Here is a 24,739-nt window from a genome sequence, read left to right as displayed (position 1 = left end):
AACATTACAATTCGTTATATGCCATATTCGATAGCCTACGTAGAAAATATAAATGTATTTATACATGCAGAATATAATTCGAATTTCTTTTTCTCTTTCTCTTTTTATTTTTATTTCTGCAATATTTCCACTATCACTATTCTTTCGTCTCTTGCGTCCAAATGCACAATCACCTTCATGCATTTTCGAACAACATCGATATAAGATATTCGTGGCGTGATATAAATATCTGAGATTGTACAAATATGTTAGAAAATGTATTGAATAAAATTTTTTGAATATTTGGACGTTCTTAATCAGAGATTTATAAGGCAATAATTCTCTAATGTCTCTAACAGAGACAAAAAGATTTAATGAAAGTAACAATTAAGAAAATTAAATATCCATCAGTTAATATTGCTCTCTTATATATTTTCTGTCGTGTTTCAGAACAATTTTCGTATATAAGATGGTGCCGAGAAAACTTACTTCATTCTATTACAGTTTGGATCTGTGAAAACCAAATATTTGTCAGTAAATCGCGACTATGAATGTTGGAAAGCAATTCGAAATAAATGATTAAACCATTTTAAATGATTAAACCATTAAATTTTACGACAGATTTTACGACAATTCATGAGAAAAGATAATGTTTTTCGTAATTTCCTGCATCGTTTTTACATTAAGACATATTCGCACAAAACTTGCGGAGTGAATTAAAAACCACGAATACCCTATATAGCTACCAATTCTACATTTGCATCAAAGATCATTTAGGAGAAGATGATATTTCAACGATTTCAAAGTATAGATATATATACATATATAACATTTTCACGTAGTCCGGCAAAGTTTGCGTTAGAAATCGAGAAAAAATAAAGAGAAAGAAAGAGATAGCGAGAGGGAGGGAGAAAAATGTTCGTTTCGAGCAAAAGTATGTATAGAACTCGACATCGCGTTTTTGTACAATGCGTGTTCCCGCTTATCGTCCACGCGTACACGCGGCTATACCTCGATTTCCTTCTAACTAGCCTAGCAACAAGTTTTGTAAAGTCCGTGATTAATTTTAAGGCTTAATAATTGATCATTATTAGCGGAGACTAGAAGTTGTATCTGTATGTGTATATATATACACACAAGCACACATGCACGCGCGCAAACACACAATGTATATAATAAGTATATTATTCTATATATATATATAATATATGTATATAAGCCTATTTATAGAGATATATCTTGTCTAGGAAGTTTCTCTTTATTTGCTTATTGTTCCTCTCTATTATTCCTAGTTGGCCCAAGTGATGTTCCCAATACGTTTGCGTCGTTTCTCCGGCGTATCGTCCCACGTAGCTCTTTTGAAGAAGCTTCTTCTATTTTCGGTTTTCTTATTTTAACACTTTCCCTACTCCGATTACCAACTTTTTTTATCACGTTTCTTTATAAAACACATATTTCGATAAATTCTTCAATGTTCACCCGCAGATCCGATTAATTCGACTCGTTCGGAATTTCGATCTCTTGGTTACAACGTGCGACGCGAAGAAACGCCGATCAGCCGAAGATCGACGTAGTGAATCGATTAAATCTCCATTAACACCAACGAAGAATCTTCTGTACCTTTTTTCTATTTTTATCCTTTTTTTAAATTCTTTTTTATTTTATTCAATTTTTCGTTTATTTTCTCATTTCCAACGTTTCTAACGCTTCTATCAGCTTGGCAACTATTCCTCGTTCGTGCGAAGAGAATTATCGTTTCTGTGCGTTTAGCGTGATCGTTTCGCGAAGGCTATTCTCCGAGGACCATTGATTCTGCGTAGCGGAAGTATCCAAGTGACAACGTTTCCATCTTCAGTGAGCTTTCGTTCCCGTCCACTCATACCAATTTTCAATCCCTTTAAATGTGAACCGATTTCTTCCGGGAGAAGCGCGTCCTCTGGGCTGGGGAAAGCGAGTTCCTTGAATCTTTGGTGTTCTTTTTCTCTTTTACCTATCGACGAGGTGCGAACAAGTTTAAAGGAAACGATATCTTCCATTCTTTCTTCCCTTCTTTTCCGAGTTTTTAACGTTCTTTCTTCTTCCCTTTTTCTTTTTTGTTCTAAACGAATTTTGTATGATCTTCTGATTTTGTGAATGCTTTGCTTCGATTCACCTCTATTCGTTTAGCTACAGTCCATGTTACGAGTCATTGAAAATTAAAGCAATTTTTAGAGTTTGAAGTAATGGAGTTATCAAAGCTTCACTGATTCTATTGTAACTTCTTTTCTGTGTATCATCTATATTCTTTTCGATCTTTAGTTCGTAAACGTACTTTGTTTTCGGATTTATTCGAAAAATAAAACAAATTGTAGTTTCGTTCTATTAATCATTGCATCTTATTTCCCTTTTTCCTTTTTGCTAATCACAATTCTGACGTTCACGTTATATTTATTTATCTTGATGTTTTCACGATTCATATCAATTATATTCCAATAACAAGCAACAGATTATTCATTTACTCTTACTCAATTTAGTTTAGTCAACATACACCATTTCTAAAATAAATCCAAATCTGTTTTTACAACTACCAATTGAATGTTTAATGACAGATTCATTCCTTCTTTAATTCACTGTATCTTCCTGAATTGCGTCTTAATTAGCCAATCAATCAACTAATCTATCTTTCGTTTTTCATTTATTTCACAGCTTTCATTTCTATCAGTGGTTCTTTGCTGAAATTACTTTAAACCTTCGCTACCTTGAATGCATCCACCATTTCCTTTCATCCACGCCATTCATCGCTTTTTCCCATACTTTTTTTCAAATTCTTTACGATTCATCATTTCTTTCAATGCTCTTCCAAATCCTTCGCGATTCATTGCTTCTTCCAATATCCACCCAAATTCGTCACTCCTTCCGGTGGTCTTCGAAATCCTTGATGCGATTTATCACTTATTTCGATACTTCTCCATTCCTTCGCGATTCATCACTTACATCGATATCTTTTCGATTCTTCGCGATTCGTCGCTTCTTCTTATATCCTTTCATCACCGGCGACAACAGTAAGAAAAGACGGGAAAAGAAAGAAGAAAAAGAAAACAAATGGGAGAATAATCCGATAAAACTGTCTGCGCCTGCAGTTTCCTTTGAACGTTATCTCCACCTCGGTTAGTGACGCGAGAAGTCTCACGAATCAGTAAATATGTGCCGTGCTCGAGGGCTATCGGAGACATCGATTCAGCCGCTTTTGCTGAGCATGTTCGAGGCGACGCTGGTTATGGTAACACGGGGCAAAGTCCACGGAATTGCTGGTGATCGCGAAACAGATGGCACGAGCTCGCCGGGGGCTTTCTGTTACACGTCGTCCTCTATACTCCTCAGAGGTATTTGTTGCTTTTGTGCCACTGCGTTCAGCACGTAGACCAGCTGGTCCAATTTCTTGTCTATCACGGACAACTGCGGACAGAAATGGTTTCCATATAAGAATCAATCTTCTCACTGCGACGCTTTGGATAGAAAAATCTCTGCCTCCTGACGCGAGATAGTTTCCTTTGGACTTTCTATTTTATTCCTTCTTTTTTTTCTTTTTGTTTAATTTCATTTCAGAGATCAAGGAGAGAAGATTAATAGATCGAGTTTATGTTTTATATTTTTATATTCTTTGCTTTATATTTTGTTTCTCCTTATTTTTAAATCATGAAACGAGGTAGAAATTCTGAGAAGGAATCGATCGATGATTTTAGATTCGGTTAAATACCATTTATTACGGAGAATGTTATGACGGATTTAATCAAAGGAGACGATTAATAACATGATTCTTAGATTTCGTAGAAAAATACAAGGAGAAGATGGTTCAGTCCAAAAGTTGTAACGAAAATCGTTATTAATTTTCCCCGAACAATCTTTAAAAGAGGAAGGGAAAAGAGCAATGAAAATTTCAACTTCCATTTAATGATACTCGAATTACATCTTTCTCGAATTCGTCAACTTTGAAACCCTTGTTATCGCATTATATTATTACGATGCAACTATCCGTGTTAATACGGTTGAATTGAACTCGAGTATCTCAGCACGATGTAAACTTAAACACGACTTAAACTTCCACTTAATGATACTCGAATTACATCTTTCTTGAATTCGTCAACTTTGAAACCCTTGTTATCGCATTATATTATTACGATGCAACTATCCGTGTTAATACGGTCGAACTGAACTCGAGTGTCTCAGCACGATGCTGCGTAGGCACCCAACAAATTGAAAATTATATCTCTCATTACATCTGTTCATCTGCAATTCTACAGTGAAAGGAGATATACTGTGAAAGACTAACAAATTTTCTTCCTTTCAAAATAGATAAGGGGAAATCAGCATTGAGGATGTAATGGAGCCGGAAAAAGGGTCACGACGGAACTCACCTGCTGTTCGACCCTGTATAAACGTGCACCTATAGTCATCGGTTTCACGTTGCCTGCTCGGTCGATTCCTGCTAGGTAGCTGCCTGGTTTGCCCAGGGTCTGGTCCAACCTCCTCTGCAATTCCTGTGAAAATGCGCAGGTTAAACGCTTAACGGTGTAATGTGGTATAAAATTAGAAACAAACGAGTTGTTTATTTCGAATTTTATAACATAAATATTGTTTAACGTGAAGATATCAGACTTAATACAATAGACGTATGTAATTAAATAAAGGAACGTAAGAGTCGTTAATAAACTTGCGGATTTCTATACACTTATGGGGATTTTGAAAATACAGAAATGTACAGAATGCACATAAGATATAATACTCTGAAACTAGAACACTCCTTATAATATTTAATAACTAATACTTTCTGCTTAAGTTCTATTTCTTTAATATCGTTTATAAAAATATTCATTTGCATAAATATCCACTGTCCAGTTATTGACATGTTTTCAGAGTTATACGTGATACTTTGTTTTAATCACTTAATATCACTTAAAATAATTTAGTTATTCATTCTAAATGCGATACTCTGTGCAGTCTCAAGTAAGAGGAATTTAAAAGAAATAACGCAGCCTCATTTTACTTATATCTAATCTGTAATATAACTTACTTATAATACACCTATGGCGGTTATAGTCATTTTTCTTTCTGATCAATAAAAGTTTACTTGTTGAAAACAATATTATTTCGTATTTATAATTCTTGTATTCATAAGTCTCATAATTCTCTTTCTATTATCAGAGTATGTAATTAACTTGCGTTTTCCTATTCGTGGGTCGAATTTTCCCTCAAACTTAATATACAATTATACGCACGCAGAGACCGTGCTCGCTCAGAGACCGACATTTTGCCAGGCGTCGTGCTCAAGTACATCGTATTATGTATACATATACACGCACGCACAGGCATATATACATACATACATACATACACATCAAACGTATAATTGGATTTTCGAATGTGAATATTGCATTATCCGTTCATTATCCTGGATCGAAAAACAACATTCGATGTTCATACGCGCATTATCGAGCGAACGAAATTGATTGTGTTGTAGAAATGTTTAATTAGCCTTATTAATTAATCGTATTTCACGAGTATCGAGCAACGGCAAATACCGTCGACTTGCTTGATGCTGGTGATAAATTAATGTTGGCACAGAGATTAGGAGAAATTATAAAGTAATACTTTCTTCAGGTCAATAAATATATTGTATAGTATATACATATTAGTGAAGATTATGGGGCCATCGAGTGAAAAAATAATACGAATGAAGCGTACACTGTTTGCAGTTACTAATACAAAAGAAACCGGTATCTATTAAACAAGCAATTTGTTGCAAATTCACACTCACTTGCACAGTTTAACGCGTTTTGTTTAAAGGTAAAAAATACATCACTAGCTTCTTTAAGGAGAATATTATATGTTACTGCCTTTTTACATAATATCAAGACCTAAAATGTTTATAATTATTCAAAGGTACAAAACTCTCGTTTTACACTTTCGTAAAGTTATTACGTTTCTTTGATTGTTGGCCAGTTTTGTATTGGACTGCGCTAGATTTGTATTAAATTATTTTTATCGATATCAGTAGATATTTACTATCAATAACATCAATCATTTATAATTTAAGTATCAATAATTAATGAATCAAGGAATGTTGGTTATCTTCTATTTTCGTTATCAGGAATACTGTAGGTATATTATATGCAAGTTGCACAAAGTCAGAAATTCATAAAGAATAATTACAAGAATTTAATCCGAACCAATATCAATCCAACTTAATAACATAACATATCGAGGTTCATCGTATCTCGGCACGCTATTGAAGATCTCAAAAATTGCAAAAACAATGAAATATTATCTGCCTATTATAACGATATAACAAATCGATGTTCGTACAACTACCATAATGTTGAGAATTATGTATGAGAATAAGGAAACGCCATCTTAGCGTGATACCGTGAAGGTTTAAGAATACTATCGATTTTCCGAATATATAACAAAGCCTGGTTCTCGCTCGAACAAAGGATGCCTCGTTCGCGTAAGCTGGATCAATATGATCGATGATTCGCTTTGAATAATCACAGTGTTCCACATCATTTCCGGATGAGTTTGTTATTCAGAATTTTCGACTCGTTTCAACGCTAGGAAAATCAGAACAAATTGTAGATATCCTTTTTCGTAGATAACAAGCGTCGGATCTACGATAATGAATCTCGTTGGCTTCGTTAAATTTTTTGTATTAATTAATCACGACAAAATAAATAGTTTTCGCGTGACGAATGGCTTAATAACGAAATTTTCAAATATGTGAGAACATATTGATTTATTCGAGAAGTTCGTAACGATGTTTGAGAAGAAATTTAACGTAATATATTTTTATCAAATACTTAGAGACAATCCACATTTATCGAATAATGTATGCATCATTTTTTATACCGACTTATATTTAATTTATATTTAATTTATACTGATTTCGAAACAGAAGGAAGGTATCTAAATTCCACATATATTTGTTCTTTTATGTATGTTCGTCTATTTCTGCAAAACGGCTTGACCAACCGCAATCATTCTTTTTTGCATTTTATAGGGCATATCTCCTGGTTATTTTTTGTCAACTAGTTTTTCTGTTGCAAAAATCCAATTTTTACGTATGTTCATCGATTACTCAGTATTAGATTGAGCTATCGGTATGAAACCTTTTGCATTTTCTTGTCCACCGATCGGCTTCGTTTGCAAAATTTCTCCAATTTGTTCGTTATTAACTATCGTTATTGTAAAGAATTCGTTCATTAATTTCATTTACTTGCGTTCAGCGATTGCTTTGTCATTGTTAGATAGATGTCGAAATGATTGTACTGTAGCGACCTAGGCCAGCGCTTTGAAATTGCGTTTCTCAAGATAGGCTTTAACTCGCGTTTCCGTCGCAGGAAACGTTGTTCTACGTCGTTTTCGGCTATAAGTCTATCTTCATTGCGCAATGATTTGGGACACACTATTGAGTTATAAAAATATCCTTCCCTATCGCTGTTCATATTAATAATATCAGTGGCGCAGTACAGCTGATTTATTCTTTATTCGCATACAGCCAATACAATTTTTTATTCATTAGTAAGAATTAAAAATTGAAATAAATAATAAATAGATAGAAATAAATGACCGCCTAATTAATGACAGTGAAACCCATTTTACGTTGGCCTTGTAATATCTATCGTTTCCATTAAAAAATGTAAAATAAAAGATTTTTCTGAATTGAATGAATAGAAATGAACATAGACCATATATTAGATGTATTTTTAATTTTGCGTCACTTTCAAGAAGATTGCGATATATTTAATACACAAGTTATGTTTAGTAAATAAATGAATAATCTTAATCGTTGCTCCATATGTGTCTAAATAGAATACAAATTTTTTACGCATTTCGAAGTCGCTAATATATTGTTGACAAAAAATCTTTTATTTGTGGTGAACTTTCGTAGAGTAAGTTCACAAATCCTTTCCGAAAAGCTTCTCGAAATTTCCTGGCAATGAAATCCTCTGAATATTTCATGCAAGCCTCTAGAATAGTCTAAAATATTAAAGTCCTTGCTGTCGCAAAACTTGTAAAGAGCAGAATAAATGATAATGGAAGTGTATTATATTTGGAACGGATTAAATGTTAATCGATATTTCAAATAAATTTAATAAATTAGTATCATACAATTAATTAATAAAATATTATATGAAAAATTTAATCAAATAGAACTTGATACAATATCATTTTTTTTTTTTATTAACAAGAACATTTGCCGAATCCTTCAATGCGGAATTTTAGAAGATACTTGCCATGCAACATTTCAAGAAACTTAGAACGCATCCAAGTCTTAACCATAATTCGTACAATAGTTCAATTAATTTTATAGCATCCTAATAGCAACCATCTTCTCATGATATATCGATATAATATATCAACGTTATATTGGCCCAATAATCGAAGAAAATATTCGCAAGCATAACGAAATAAAGTCATATTAAAGAGAAACGGTTTTCACTTTCTATTAATGAAGGGTTATCCCTTAAAACACGGCAAAGTTCAAGCACACGAGTATGCTTGATATAATTCCAATTGGTTACGCTATTATGTCGACAGCCGATCACCTAACCTAGACCTGTCGTTCCTTCTATTGACAACTCCGTTGTCCCGTGGTCTGACATTGGCTTTATTCGCCCGCAGCGATTGGCAGAGACGTAATAATTGTCGACAACGCGAAATCTGCATTTCTCCGATGAGAAATGATACGCGACGTAGCAGCTGCCATTGTCTCTCAGCCGCAGCTCACAGCACGTTCTATCGCGAAATGCTAAACGTTACTCGCCTCGATGATCGATTTCTTTTTTTTTTTTTATTCTCCTTGCTATTTTTCCTTTTCCGCTATTCTTTTTTCTTTTTTATTTTTGCATTTAACGGAGAATCGACGAGTATTCGCGCAGATGGCGATAAAGAGAATTTTCAATAAGCGTCGATACGATTCGATATTATTAACGAGTCCTTTTTTGTTACTTTTTCAATCTCTTTCTTTTTTTGCTCATTAATTAGTTTACTAGAGAATATATTTCATTTTTCGAAATATTTGTCTTTTTGATAATTAACGAATATAAATTTGATTATGTGTGAAATTGATATACGATCAGTGAAGAAAGAAATTATATTCGCATCTTCATCAGTGTTTTTCTTCAGTTAAAAATCGAAAATGATGCAACTTCTGATGTGTTGATTTTCGAATGCCACTGTTTCTGCTATCTTGTTTTTTTTAATAAGATTTTGTCGTTTGATTTGACAAGTTATACATGCGTGATTTCTTAAATGTTAAGATTGACGCTTTAAGGCCACAAAATAGCGGGAGAAATTGATATCTAAAATAGAAATAATTTAATTGGAAACTAATATGTTAGGAAAAAATGCTTTTCGAATAAAAAATATTGATGCGTGATATTATGTGATCTTTTCGTTTTTCTTTCTCTATTCATAACTCTTGTGTTTTTATTCGTTCGTGTAATGACGGAACTTTCCTGTTGTCCGTAAATATAAAAGTTTCCTTCCGCCTCTTAGCAATTTTTTCGAAAATTACCTACGAAGATTTACATTTGAACATGAAAGATATTTTCGTTCATCTTTTATATCTTTCCTGCTTTGCTCAAATATTTGACCTGCGTGTGTACACAGGTAAACATTAATATTCGCATTAGCGATAGAACTTGCGAGCTTCGCGAGTCTCTTAAAGGATTCAGCTTTCTCCTTAATCAAAATTCCTTCTTGAAATTTTTCTCTTCTTTGCAATAGGGTTCGTAAAACGAAAAGATGAAAGTTTAAGGCACTATTTCTTGTTCAAAATGCCATAAGGAAGAATGTTTCGCGAAAATTTCAGCTAGGAAGTTACATGATTTTTTACTTTCCTGTTTTCCAGTGTACAATTTTTGGATCTCGCAACGGTAACTTGACATTTCATAAATTCAAGGAAGGAAGTTAGCATGACAAATGTGCAACTTGCGAATTGAGTTCTCTGATAATGTTCCAGAACTATAGTTCAAGTAGAACAATATGATTTGAAACTACAGTGTGGACAATTTGTCTAAAGGCAATGTTTCACCTAAAAACCTCAATTTGTTAACAATGTTGCTGCAGTGGTAACTTTTTAAGTTAATTATAGAACATAGTTGCAACTAAAGGTATATGTGATTTGGAAGTTACACAATCTATAGATTTACATATATCTAAAGTTTATTTTATTTGCTTATCCCTGTACTATCATATTGTATCGTAGTAATTATTAATTTCTATATTCCAAACTATTTCTGTCTATCAGCAACTAACTCGTACAGTCGTTTCATAATAATACGAAACAAAGTAGCAACAAAAACTTACCTTTATCCGAACCATCATATTCAAGTGACCTTGACTATACTGTTCGATCACATCGCGCACGTCGTACGGTTTCCGTGCTTGTTGAAACTTCCTCCTGGCCACGAAGTACTTAATCTTCCTGATCGCCCTTATGGCGTTTCGATGTGCTTCCGTCAGCCTGAAAATTGTAATGATTCTATTTTCAGTCAATTTACTCACACTGGTAACAAACAAATTTTCCAATATACATATACGTCATTACATAATGATTCACCATTCGCATCACAATTAATATTTCTTCGTTTCCGTTTACACAGATCTATCCTATACATAAGATTATGTTTACTTTATGAATCGTTTACTATTTCATATTGAAATAAAATTTGTTCCTCTGTTCGAATTATTATTTATAAAAACTGGAAGTCTAAGAAAATCGAGCTAGATTCGGTTTAAAAACGGAAAAAATAGGAGGGAAAATATAAAAACCGTCCAAAGGAGTTTGATTGAATGTGATAAAAGGAAGAGAAACTTGGCGCAAGTAGAGAATTTATTTTATTATCCAACACCGACTATAGTTCGTCAACACTCGTATAACTTTGCTTATCGAAAATATTTTCCGTTGTCAGTTCACGATTCTACTAACTGTTTTAAATGATACGCGTGCTATCTATCTCACAAGGACATTCTCGAGAAAAGTGGCTGTCCTTCGGTTGTTTACCATTCAATGCTGTCTTACCGCGAGTAAAGACGTATTCTCATTGAGAGACGTACATAAATGGAACAGGGAGGATTTTACATGCATATGTATTCCACTAAGAAAGGACTCGTGTTATTCCAACAATCTCGTCAGTGGCACACTTTCGACGTTTATTAGTGTCGCAATTGATGATGCGAGTTTATGCGAAACGATGCGATGTTTGCTGGTTGTTCCTTGTTCCGTGTCATGGAATTTTATGAGTAATTTGCGCTCTTATTGCTTCTTATTCTTATAACGCTAAATTACTCGAGTCAATTAATTTATTTCTACAAATTATGTGAACACAGAAATTAAATTTAGTTAGCTATTGACTGAAATGCGTATTATGATGTGTTATTTTTAAATATCGAATTATTTTAAATTTATAATAGAACAAGATAATATTTAAAGAAATGTTAAATTGTTCGGGCAACTGCAAAATTGAATAATTACAATTTTTACCATTTTTTGAACGTGTGTTTTCCTAGAAACTGAAACTGGAACGAAAATGAAACATTAATACAATACATTCTTTGTTTTGTGACTTTAAGTTTTCAGTATTAAACGTAGTAATGAGAAATTATTCAAATGAGTTTGAAATTGTTCCAAAGATTGACCAGCTTTCTTATCGTGATACTATACAGTAAAGACTCGCATTACTCGCGACTTTTCATTTGCCAAAGTTTGCATTCCAAAGATTATATAGATTTTATAGATTTGATTTTATACATAAATTACAGAAAAATTACAGTAACATTACCAGATAAAAATAATATACAAGATCCGTTTATTCAATTCAAATACTAAACACCCTTTCTCTAAACAATCTGCATAAATGGAGAGCATTTTTCAGCACTTTATCCAAATCTAGCGGAAGATGTTTGTTTGCTCACCGGGAAAATTTCACCATTCGACTTATCTATTCTCAATTCGTGAGTCGAACATTCCTAATTCACAGGAAAAATTGGAGTGGCTCGACAAAACGGTTGGCCAGCCGCCGACCGCTTATTTTCACAAACGATTTCACGTTTCAGCGATGAAACGCGGGAAACTCGAGCTCCGAAACGCTAGAAAAGCAAAAAATAAAATAGAGAAAAAAAGAAACAGAGAGAGAGAGAGAGGGAGAGAGAGATGCGACTCGCGAATCAAACGTTAGGGATGTGCGTCGCGGGGCAGCGAGAAGAACGGGAGAAAAAGAAAAATTCTGAACGCGACTTGTCTTTGTGTCGGAGGTTCGAGTGCCAGGCTTGCAAAGAATGTAGGCCGTCCATGAAGCGAAGTAATGCACCGGTGAAAAAAGCACTTACGTTTCGTGCTTTTTGAAGTGGGCGAGGGAAAGAGAGAAAGAAACAGACGAGTAGAGAAGAGGAGCTTTTCACGAGAGCCGCCGCAAGGTAACGCTCCATTCCGCTTTCGAGAACGGAGACTTCCTCGAAATGTCAATGCCACGTGCTCGGAATTTGCTTTCCTAATATATTACCAACTTTGCTGTTGGTTTACTGGCGGCGATAATTTTCGATAATAACACTTTGAGGAGAATTTTGAAAAAATTCTTCCTGGACAAGGCTAGGGGAGGATAATTGTTGGTAGTAGCTTCTCGAGGTAAATGTCGTCAAGATGCACGAAAAATATTCGAAATTAGAACAAGAGACAGTTCATGAAAGCTCAATATCTAAATCAGAGGCACGAAAAGAATTTGTATGATCTATTTGCATGAACGACAGACTACAGAAATAGTGACAAACAAGATATTAAGCAAGTCTTTGATATTCTTTTCGTGATCACAACGTTAAAAAATAAGATTAGACATAAATTGATTGAGAAGATACTGCGGATGAAATATTTCGTTAACACAATTATCCTTAATGAATCGGCGCAAGAATCTTTAAAATTTTAAAAATTTGTTTTAAATAAGTAGCATATTAATATTAGATTGTTGTAAAAGTTTCTTGCGTTTTGTAAGGAAATAATATTCCTAGATTATACCTAATTCGATAAAATAATACAACAAAAAGTGTTGTGCATCTGTTACTTCCTTACGAAACGGAAGAAGCTTTTGCGACAACCTAATACAAAGTTCTAGATTGAGATATTAGAAAGAAATACGTGTATGGTACAAGCTCTCTTTACCCCCACAAAACGAGTCGTTGTTACACTCAATAATTGCTGTTTGCATTCAACAGTGATTCTCGAGCATATTTAAATTTCTGTTCGTCGCACGCTTTACCTACTTGCTTTGCAGCGGTTCTCGAGATCGATCGAATAGCAGAAAGACCATGAATCGCGGCACGTTTAACATTAACGAGATCCGAATCGTTGAATCGGATGCACACTGTACGGTGCCGTTTCGAGCTGTTTCCAGCATGTATTACAGAAACCATACGTGCTGGACGAAAATTCTCCGGTTAATATCGATTCCGCATGCAAAATGAAAGTAATTTGCATGAAGATGTAGGCTTCCTCTATTTTCGCCTATGCCTTGATTTTGCTTGCTGTTAACAGACTCGACGTGCAAACGAAAAATAGTCGAACGATACTATCGTTGCCAGTTTTTTCAAGGCAGTTCCATTTAGACACCGACAAAAATATTACTGTTTTTTTTTTTTTTTTGTAATTGTGAATATTTTGGAGATTAATGAAATTTCTATTAGATAATTTTAGAGTGGGAAAAGTCTCTTGACGATTTCACTTTGACATGATGACACATGCTTTTTGTATTTAAGTATCTAAATCGTCTAATAATTAATTTTAATAACATTTGGATGAAAATTTGTTAAAAAATGTTTGTTTTATTCCACGCGTCTTCTAAACATGTATTATTAAAATCCAAATTTTGTTTCCTTTCTTTACATATGTGCTATATACTTTGTCGACTCTAAATTATATCGAATCGAGCGACAGTTAATGAAAAGACCTTTTTATTCATCCTACAAATTATTTATAGATTTCTGTAATACTAGGTACCATTTGATAAACTCTGAATTATGTCAACAATTATTTATTGTCTCTACGAAATACAGACATAAATTTGTTCAATATCAAATTACTGTTTCGCACATTAGCGTATATGTACTTACAAATCTCTTTCATTTTTCAAAAAGTATTTCGTAGACGTTAAAATATAATCACAAATCAAAAGAGTTACCTATATCTCGATTTATTCAATCAACTCTTCAAATCCGATTTAACCAATCGACTCAGTCAAAGGAAGGTAACTTACAAAAGACATTTCCATAGCACAAAATCACAACGTTGTGTAGTTTGCCTCCATCTCTCGGTTAAAATACTTTTCCTCGTATCTTCATAAGAAAATCCAGTAAGATGACAGAAAGAAAATCGTACTTACGTGGTGACTCTCTGTGGTTCCTCGATATCAATGTCAATTTCATCGCTGGTAGCCTCCGTGACGGAGCTCGTCTGCGAAGTGAAGAGGCTTCCCCTGCCAACCGGAAATACGCTACTCACACTACCAAACTCAAGAACTAGTTCGTTCGACGTTCAAAACCGCTCCAGAGAAAGTGCCCTTCAGCCGGTTGACGTTTCCTGTCACGCCAACTTTCCCGAACCAGCCATTATTTCCCCGCGAAATTTCCAAAGATTTTCTCCGTTCCCGACCCTTACGCACACTTCACATGCTCCATTTTACGAGCGTTTGATGCTCGAGTAAATGAGATCTTTTCGCACCAGTTATCTATTGTCTAAAGTCGGCGGATCAATACAAGAAAAAAAAATGTACGTACAGCTAGAAGACCATTGTTAGAGAAAGTAGCGAAGGGTTTATAAGAAGAATTTATTTAGAAGATTTTTGTTCGAATATATTTTAAATGCATGTATAAATTTTTAAATATTAAATCGTCGGAATTGTTATATCTGTCGGCTTCTAAGCTTCTCTCTGGAGCGAATTTCAAAATTAAGTAACTAGACTACTGCTTAGATTACTCTTTTCATTTTCACATCAACGTTTTATGTTTCGTTCCGCAAAAAGAAAACATTACGAGATTTCGTATGAACACAGTAAGGGGATAATATCATTATTCCTCGTTACAATGCAACAATACCATAGTTAGCAAAGAAAATCCACCATAATCTGAAACTCAATTAAATAAGAATAATTTCTCGAAGTAAAGTCGGTCGATTAATTTTACAAAGATAACCAGAATATTAAAATAAAGACGACTGTATAATCAAACGTTCTTGATGGTAGGAACAAATATTTTTATTAAAGTCGCATTTACATTAGGCCATTTTTGCCCGACTCGTTAAAATGATAGAGCTATAAAAGAAAAATTCATTATCTATAGCTTGTATCTTGTCGATTCACTGGTCATTTCAAAATTGGATATTCCAGAGGCTTATTTAAAAATTCAATAAGTTCGCGGGACCTCATTTCCAAGCGCAGACTATAGAACTCAATTTGCAAGTTTATTTGAGAACTGAATAATATTGAAAGTTATGGAACCGTGGCTCGAAGTTTTGAATGAAACGCCCGCATCGATGGTCTGTATCATAAAACGTTGAATGAAATGTGATTTTTGTTTAATTTCCTCGTATAATACCAAAGCTATTTGTGTCTAATCTGTAGATCGATTGGAGTCTGTGTACGATATTCCAAATTATTTAATCCGAAATTAAAAGTGGCCAGTAAAAGTATTTTACTATGAAAAAAAGAAAATAACTTCATTAAAAGATTTATTACTGAAACTGAAATTTGAATAACCGCGATAATCCGAAGATTATTTATCAGATATTGATTGGTGCAAACCTACAAATCCCTTTTATATTATGCCATTTTGTCATATTTTATTCTACTTAATATGTATTTATATATACAATATATATAATTAATTAATAATAATATGATGCAAAAAATTTGTCTAAGTAATCTATTGTAAGTAAGTGTAAAAGTAAAGTATTGTTATCTAGGTAATAAAAATGTACTCAAAGTCGAATAATGTATAAAAATAAAGAAGTATAAAGAATAAAGAAAAAATAATTAATTAATATTGTCAGATCACTAAGCAACAATGAGCAATCTAAATTCGTAGTTTGTAAATTTCTTTAAATCTTCGTCGAATAAAGCATTTTAGTGAAACCTAAAATTGCTTATCAATGTAATAATATCATTAGATCGATATAAATTCTATTCTAATAGAAAGATACAAACTGAAAATTAAAGTTTCTATGTAAATGTATTGGATGGAACTTACATCTGTTTGTTCGAACGTTAATTCATATTATTGGAAAGTGAAATTGTTAATGAAGCAGTGAGTTAGTGAATTCCTATTTTCAGGGGTCAATTCATTATCCGGATTATTTTATTCGAATTATTCAAATATACACAGTTGCAGTGTAATGAATTTAAAGGAAGTGAAATTTCATCTTTAACTTTAACGAGTCAAATCGTATTTATTGATTTCTCGTTGATTCTAAAATCAGTTGCAAAAATTGTGTACCTTTCACGTGTACAATCAACTGTCACTATAAAAGGAATCAATCAAAGATTGGCATTGATTTAATAAGATAAAAGATCTAAAATTATAACATATTGGGTTATCAATGTCATGATCGTAGATTTTCTATCTTGTTATCAAGATTTATTGGTTTGGATTAACATTTATGAACAGATTTTTTTTACTTTAAAATAAACTTATCGTACATTATACAAATATTAATGGAAAAGAATTCCAAGCAAAATGGTTACCAAACCAACTACCAAAGTATACTATCGGTTACCCATAACCAACACGGCGCTTAACATGTTCATTTTCCGCTCCTACCAGCAACATTCGTCAGCTTTACTAAATTAACAAAAAAGAACAATCGATGCCTCGACTCACCGATTGTCGCGTCTAGCACGATTAGGTGTACCAGCCTTCGGTTCCTCCATGTAGAAGATTACGTCGCCCTCGTTCTCCATCCGTTGGTTGTCATTCTGACCCCCGGCATCGCCAGTAGCACCGCCACTGGACACACCACCGGATATCGTAACCGGCGGTAACTGTTGCTGTTGTTGAACGTCCATCCGGTTCCTCGATTTTCGCCTCTTCAGTACGCTCGCCTTTTTTGCCACCTGGATCATCAGAGACTGAACCCCCGGTGCCCTCCCATTACAACACACGTCGAACACAACATGCACTATCCCTACTAGCGAGCGCCACAGCTCGGCCCCGAACACGGATCCATCTGAAAAGCTCCCTAGTTCGCCAACGGCGGTATATCTGTGCACTGAAAATTTAAGCTCGTTCGGCTGCCGCGATATTATTCAGGATTTTCGTTAATAATGGACGGATAGTATCCATATAGATAGCATCCATAGGTATTGGCAGAAATCTGCACCTGGGTTTTCATCATACACTCGGAACAGATTCTTAACATATTCCGTGTTGCAGCAATTTTACGTAGTTTGTCATCAAACAGATGTTACGACTGAAGTGACTTTACGATTTTGCGTATCTTTATTGTCAGAATATTAAATGGCCTAAAGATTAATGAGGGAAAAGTTCGATATAGGTCATCTGTGAGCCATGTGCGGAATGTGTTACTATATTGGAGCTATTCCGGATGCATTGCTTCTTTCAGCTACGTGAGTTTGATGACTCCGAGAAAAGGGGAATTTCTTGTATTCACTTCGATTAATCTCTCTTAAGAGCAAACATTCTATAGGTATGATAATATAATGGTCAGATACACAAATGATTGGAATAAGATGCAGACTTCGTCAATAACTTTGAACGAGACACATTCACTATGGAGGATGTTTTTCAGTGAAACGAGATTGTGACGAATGACTCTGTAACGTGTTAACATAAAATGAAATAATAAATTAATTACTACGTGTATAGGGATTACAGAAAACGTGTGAATCTTCCTTATAGTTTGACCAAATGCATGATCCGCTTTGTATCTCATCAAGTAGTAGTGACAAAGGAAACGAAACATACGTACATTGATTCGAATGTGGCAGTTCTCTGGCAATTTCAGTTTTCATCAGATTAATCACGCGGTACTATCCTGCTTCGAGATTCGTCCCTGATTATTAGCGCAAGTTTAATGACGCCATATTGATAGCGTACAGAACTCCTGATGAGATTGCTAAATGAGATGAGATTGAAAAAATGCGGAAATACTATTCTAAAGGGACCTGATCTCCATTTGAAATCCACGCAGTATCAGCTTGTTGCCAATCTTCTTTGTAAGTCGAATAAAATATTTCGTAAATCAGTCATGAAATCGTTTATGTGGATAAAATGGTATTAGGAGGAAATAATGGAAAATTGTTGACACTACATTCGTGAATTTGAATAAAAATGAAAAGATATTATATGTATATATAATAATAATGATAATATGAATATATATGTGTGTGCGTGCCATTTACGCATTAGATACCAGACATTTATCAATTTTATAGAATAAATTACGAAAAAATATTGCGGAGGCACAAATATCAGTCTCATTAAACTATTTCCTCGGATGAAGAAAGGCCAATTAAAAATAATAAAACTTTAAAAATAAATCGGTAAACGATCTATCCAAAGAAAAAAAAAACTAACCTAACAGCAATCTAATTGCATCTGCATTAAAATAAAAACAAGAAAGGAATAAGGTAAATAGGGTAACGTTTAGAAATTAATTAACAAGAGGCTGAGAGACTCGTTTGAAATTCTTTTTCGCAACATTCGTCGCATCATATGGAACGGTAATCGTTGTACGTTTCCACAAGGGGAGAAAAAGTTGGAAAACGAATTGTTTACCGTACCGGGAAGAAAAAACAAGACCCACGGACGATGAAACTGTTCCTCTCCTTTTCAGACTTATCGAATTTTTTCCGTACAGGAACGAAAGTAGGTCAGCATCGGTTTTCAAATCTGCTCTTGGAGCAGGCAATATAACTACGCATTAACGTCATTTTTCCTTAGGCTCTACGCGTTAAGTACTTATGGAGGGTTTTGGAAGAATATCACGGGATAAAGATTCATAAAACTTCCGTAATCGACATAACTTGTCTACTCGCGAAATCTTTACGAAGAAAGTTTTAGCATTCAAGATGAATCGATCGTGAGTTTACGTAGCTCTTGACGATAATTTGATTTTCGAATAGTTTCGATAATTTGGAAACTATCAACAAAGAGGTTCGATACCTCCTACTAGCCAAAAAGTTTAGTATCTTTTGGATGTATCGATTTGGATGGTTCTTAGTTTGATTGAACAATTTCATTCACTTTAAACTTATTGATATTGTTAATCCCGATAAACGATATTTATTATGGAAGAACATAACAAAAATTTCTCACAAACTTATTCTAATCTAATTTAAAAGTAATCGAAACGTTGCACTCGACAGTTCAGTTCGCATAAACCGATGTGTTGTAACCTTTAAATCAAATCAACGAATCGAACATACGTGAAAATAAAGTGATAGAAAGACGAAAGAAAAGTGAGCAAGTGAGAGAAGTCCGAAGAAACCAGGAAAAGGAAATTCATTGGGAAAAGACGTCAGATGAAAAAGGTGAGAAAGTACCGTCATGTCTCAGTGCGTTTTAGTATTCAATCCTATTTGCCAGCGTGAAAGCTGTAAATGTTTAGCATGGACAATGAAACGTTCTATCAAGATTCAGGAAACAATCGCACGAGACAGAAAGGAAAACGACAACGGAAATATTCGAGCGACGACCGTGACAGCCGACGAGCGTAAATTCTCGTTCCCCGCGAACGCGTTCGTTTCTTTGCTTTGCAAGCTGACGCGAAAATAAAATGGCGAGACGTACACTGTGCACCGAATCGGTGAAACGACTCTGCTTCAAATGCCTCGAAACGATATTACGATTGTGCATCGCTTTACAAATACCACTACACGTTCAAGTTTCTTTTTTATATTTCCAACTACATATAAATTTCGATCAATAAATTAAAAATTAATGAGAAAAGAAATAGGGAAGTTCCTACTTACGTATATTTTCTATAGAATATAAACTTCTTTTAAAGGGAAGGATACGTAAATGAAATCTTTTTTCTTGTATTTTTTATCTGTTCTGCATAGGAAATAATGATAACGTAATAAAAATAGTTGTTAATAGATATTAGTTTATAATATTAGTAATAATGTTATGTAATGTAATTAGATATTAGTGGTAGTGAGTAATAATAATATAATAAGAGACCAAAAGTCACCTAGAAATGTGTTTAGGTATCCACTGCTCGCATGGCTCTTATATTCTGTAATTATAGGTTTTAATAAAGATATTAGCAAGTATACATATTTAGCAAGCAATTCAATTGCAGTGCGCTTGTAATATTTTATACATAGGCACTAATAATGTAATTAACCATCTACTATCCATCGCTATTAAATTATATTGTAACATGAATAAAATCAGAATATTTTAATTTTGTAATAGGTATTTTAATATCATGTAGAGTTATAGAACTGAGTTATTGGAATATGAAAAATGTTCCTTTTTAAGATAATTATGTTTAAAGCAGAGTTGTTATCACCAGTGTTGTGTCGGTTCATATTGTGCGTACAGGATGTCAATAATATCAAGAATACTTGTTAAGATTAACATGTAGTGTAGCATTACCTGAAACTTACGAATTTTTCATCTGTAACTGTTAAACTCAAACTTTTTTTTATATTTCAATCCGTGTAATGATTATGCTATATCTAAAGGTGGTGATATTATATCGATTTCTAACATCGAAATATATTTTCCTTTTCAACATTTGAAATTCATTAAAACAATAACATTGCTACGTACGCAGGTTTCTCTTAAGGACATAGATTACAATGTTCTAGAATTGTTTACGTTTGTCAAAGCCCAACGTAACATACATCTAAAAGAACTATAAAATACTCAGGAAACTGAGAAAAGGAACTGAAAATTGATCGAAACCAATGAAACGAAATAAATAATTCATATACAAGCTTATAAGTAGCTATCAAGCGATACTGCAACTTTAACTTCGTCGAACATGATTAAGTACTCTCCACTTAAGCATCGAAGCGATACAAATTGCCAATAGATTACTCACATGAAGCGCTTAAATACGAATGACAAAAATAATATAATTGTACGCGTTTAAAGAAATTTCTCTACCCACTTTTATTTCTAACAAATCACAATCAAAAAATGTCAAGACACGATATACAAACGATCAGACAACTTTTATGAAATATCCTCGACTTTCTCAACACCCTGTACGTGAAAGCGTCGCACATATATTTTGCACAAAGACACCGCATACACTCAATTAGAATTCATGCACAATAATGTGTGACGCGATAGAAATACATTGCATAGCGCAGATCATTATTATTTTTCACGATCCAAGTGGTAAAACGAAGCTTAATATAAGTGCAATATAGAATAAAAACACAACAATATAGATACATACATAGAAAGAAGAGCAATAAGTATTATACGTCGAATAAACGAGCCTTTCCGCGAATTATCGCGAATATCTCGCCCCTCCCCGCGTTATACAGGGTGTATTATACTACGCATAGAATTGCCAATGATCGCGTCTTGCTTTCGTAAATACTGTTTTTAAACAAAATCACCAGCGTATCTATTCTATGAATATGTATTTTACAACAGTCACGTGTTTTAATCACTTGCAATCATTTTACAGCAACATATTTCATTAATAATGCAAATTGCTTCGAAGCTTAAATTGCTAAAAAGCGTATAGAGTAAATTTTGTCGATTTATTATATACTCGACGATCGAGTTATTTAACATAACAAAATCATATCTGGACAAATATGTCGCGAAAATTGAGAAAAAAAGTAGTCGATATCGATCTCAAATTCCGTGTTTGTTTGCTTGTGTGTGTGTTTGTGTGTGTGTGTGTGTGTGTGGTGTCAATTGAAGCTGAAAGTGATTATCGACTAAAATATATCACTTAAATTTTAATATTTGAAACATTCAACAGACTCGCGTGTGGCCAGTGATTCCGAAAACGCGATAGGTTCCCGTTACGTGACAAGGAAAAGTGAATAATAAATTGGTAAATAAATAAACATGCAAAAGAGTAAAAATTGAAATAAATCTAAATAGCCTTTACATACCATCTTCTTTACACAAATCAACTGAAATATATTAGGTACATTTTATATATATCGTATCAGAGAAAGGAGAGATGTTTTTTGTATGTAGATGATATAAATTTTAATGGAATTAATAAAAACGCGACAGGTGAGCGTATGAGAGAAGAAAGGACGGAACAGAAAGAGCGAACATAATGGGATATATTGTAATACGCGCGAATTTTTGGCAGCAGATGCGATAGATATTGATGTTTCCGGCGTAGAATTTCTTTCTTTTTTCCATGAAATTCCTGTGTGCCGAATTTATTTGAAAATTTCGTATATTTCAAACTGTAGAGCTTTGCTTGAAATATTCACAAAATTAATTTATAATTCATAAACCTTTGTTTGGCACGATTCATTTATTTATTCATATAGAGTTTCTTTATGTTTATTAATATATTACATTTGAAAATAATGTTCTCCCCTTGTATACTCGTTATTCTCTGTAGAATTAATTTATCATTTTTTATATTTCTATTGTCTATGGACATTGTGTTCGATGGCAGCTGAGCAAGAAGAAACAAAAAGGAAAAATAATAATTTGCATCAGCCACAAAATATTAACAAATACAATTTTCTAAGCGAAATAATTAAATTACTGCCAAGGATATTACGTTTAAAAAAGTTACATTAAAAACAGCATGGTTAGGAACAAATTTTTTAAATATAATATATTTCTTGAACTGATACGTACCCGAATATGATACAAACTTAAATTAAGTCGTATCGGTTATTTGATACCAAAAAAAATTAAATTAAAAATTTTTTTCATTTTTAAGCAGTACCTAGATGCGAGAAGCGATTTGCATAACACTTGATTAATCAGAGTTTTGAAAGCAAGGTTTATGAAAAAATGTTAAATATTATCGAGAAATGAAAAGCCTTTATTCAGTTGATGACTCAAGTTCTCTTGAGCTTCCTTTTGATAAAATGTTGCATGATTCATTACAAAGAAAAAATACATAAACAAATACAATTAAGCATTCACTTAAAATTAAATTGCACATGATCGATGCCAAAAATAATAATCGTCCTTCTAATGTAATCGAACGAGAGATGTTTGTTTATGATATAATAGATAAAAATGTACATTAATCGTATTCTATTCAAAAATACAATAAAATTTTTATTAACTTTCCTTGTAATGCAAATTTGTACACTTGTGTCTACTTAAATATAAAAATAATTTTTTTGACTCTTAAGAAACAACTTTCAAATTTTGAAAAAAAAGGAAACGCTAATCTTTCTCAGACAAATGAACATCAAACTATTTTCGATTATATTTAAATACCTGCGAATAAAATTCTTCCAATTTAATTGAGATTCTTTAACACATTCATATAACGTTTATCAGTGAATAAAATGAATTTCTGTTATTAATCCACGAAACTAAATATGTACATTAATCAATGAACCATTCAAAAAGTTCTTTGCAGGTAAAAGGGATCTTTTTCGCAATTTCTCTTTTGTTATAGGCAAAAGACCATCCCTAATTCGATTACACGGCAAATTACAGCGCGTTTCGGAAATTCGTGAACAAACGAAACGGAAGTTAACGCTTCGTTAAGAGGCAAACGATCCCTACGAAAGAAATCGATGTAATTCGTTTTCTCAACGATGAAATAATGAACGCAACAGAGGAGGGTTCGGATAAACAATAGAGAAGCGAGATTTTTCTCGTGCCACGACAGAAAACTGAGAAAATATAATAATACAGAAGCTTTCAAGCGTAATTTGAAACTGCATCAACACACGAATAATCACGAGCAACACTCAGTTATTATTATATTTCGAATATATTGAACGGCACATTAAAAACACAGAGCAGAATTCGCATTCTCTGCTTGCATACATCCACTGCCAAATTATTTGCATGACCCTGTGGGATAATCGAAGTCCTGCGATCGATACTAATTTCACGGGATTTCGTGTATCTCCGTATTAATTAACGTTTCTTTTCGTTCTCTTTCTCTTTTTTTCTCTTCTATTTTTTATCTCATCAGTTTTAATGGAAGTCGCAAATTTTCTCAATTTTAACGGTAATTAACGAATCAACATGCCAATAAGTACCTTCAATCCAAACAATTCATTATCGATACCAAACTCGAACGAGAACTCTGATATAAGCAGGTTGTTTTTGAAATGACGTCGGAAAATCACAGATATACATTTGAAAAATTAAGACTGCGGAAAATCATTACCTCACTTTACGCGCTTCGTTATTTACTTTTACTTATTAATTTTGAGATTGGAATTTTGGTACGTGTTAGTAAGATTCATCTTCACTGTTGCGTTACGCATAAATGAAATTATGCATGATAGAATTTTCCAAAATAGTTTATAGTGCATCGTTTATTAAGTTTTGAGGAATTTTGGAAGGATAATATTTGGAAAGATTTTTATGCCAAAAAACTAAATCTCGTCTTGTATTTCATAAAATAACAGCATAAAGTGTCGTATAGATTATTATAAAAACATTTGTTTTATACAAAAAATTATACAAATACTTTATACATAAATTACAAACTATATTTGGATTGCTTTGACGATGATACGTCTGTAAATTTTCTAATGTCATTTTAAAAACGTTTTATGTTGTATACCAA

General features: G+C 33.4%; 1 protein-coding gene across 4 annotated transcripts in view; it reads right to left on the bottom strand.

Annotated features, from left to right (window-relative positions):
- Positions 1 to 2,376: 2,376 nt before the first annotated feature.
- The window catches only part of LOC126878348 (potassium voltage-gated channel subfamily KQT member 1), a 73,036-nt gene continuing 50,673 nt past the window's right edge, over positions 2,377 to 24,739 (bottom strand). The window contains exons 9-14 of one of the 4 annotated variants that reach the window (XM_050641088.1): positions 22,113 to 22,133; positions 16,879 to 17,126; positions 14,388 to 14,480; positions 10,327 to 10,483; positions 4,374 to 4,496; positions 2,377 to 3,414 (exon numbers count right to left, since the gene is read on the bottom strand). In XM_050641088.1, coding sequence (XP_050497045.1) covers positions 3,313 to 3,414; positions 4,374 to 4,496; positions 10,327 to 10,483; positions 14,388 to 14,480; positions 16,879 to 17,126; positions 22,113 to 22,133 — 744 coding nt within the window. In that variant the 3' untranslated portion in view covers positions 2,377 to 3,312. The remainder of the gene's footprint in view (positions 3,415 to 4,373; positions 4,497 to 10,326; positions 10,484 to 14,387; positions 14,481 to 16,878; positions 17,127 to 22,112; positions 22,134 to 24,739) is intronic. The other 3 variants (XM_050641089.1, XM_050641090.1, XM_050641091.1) reach the window with 3 other exon arrangements.

This window comes from Bombus huntii, chromosome 2 (genome assembly GCF_024542735.1).
Source record: "Bombus huntii isolate Logan2020A chromosome 2, iyBomHunt1.1, whole genome shotgun sequence".
In the NCBI taxonomy this organism is placed as follows: domain Eukaryota; kingdom Metazoa; phylum Arthropoda; class Insecta; order Hymenoptera; family Apidae; genus Bombus; species Bombus huntii.
Note: the sequence above shows the minus strand (reverse complement) of the source record. Positions and strands in the feature narration are given on the sequence as shown.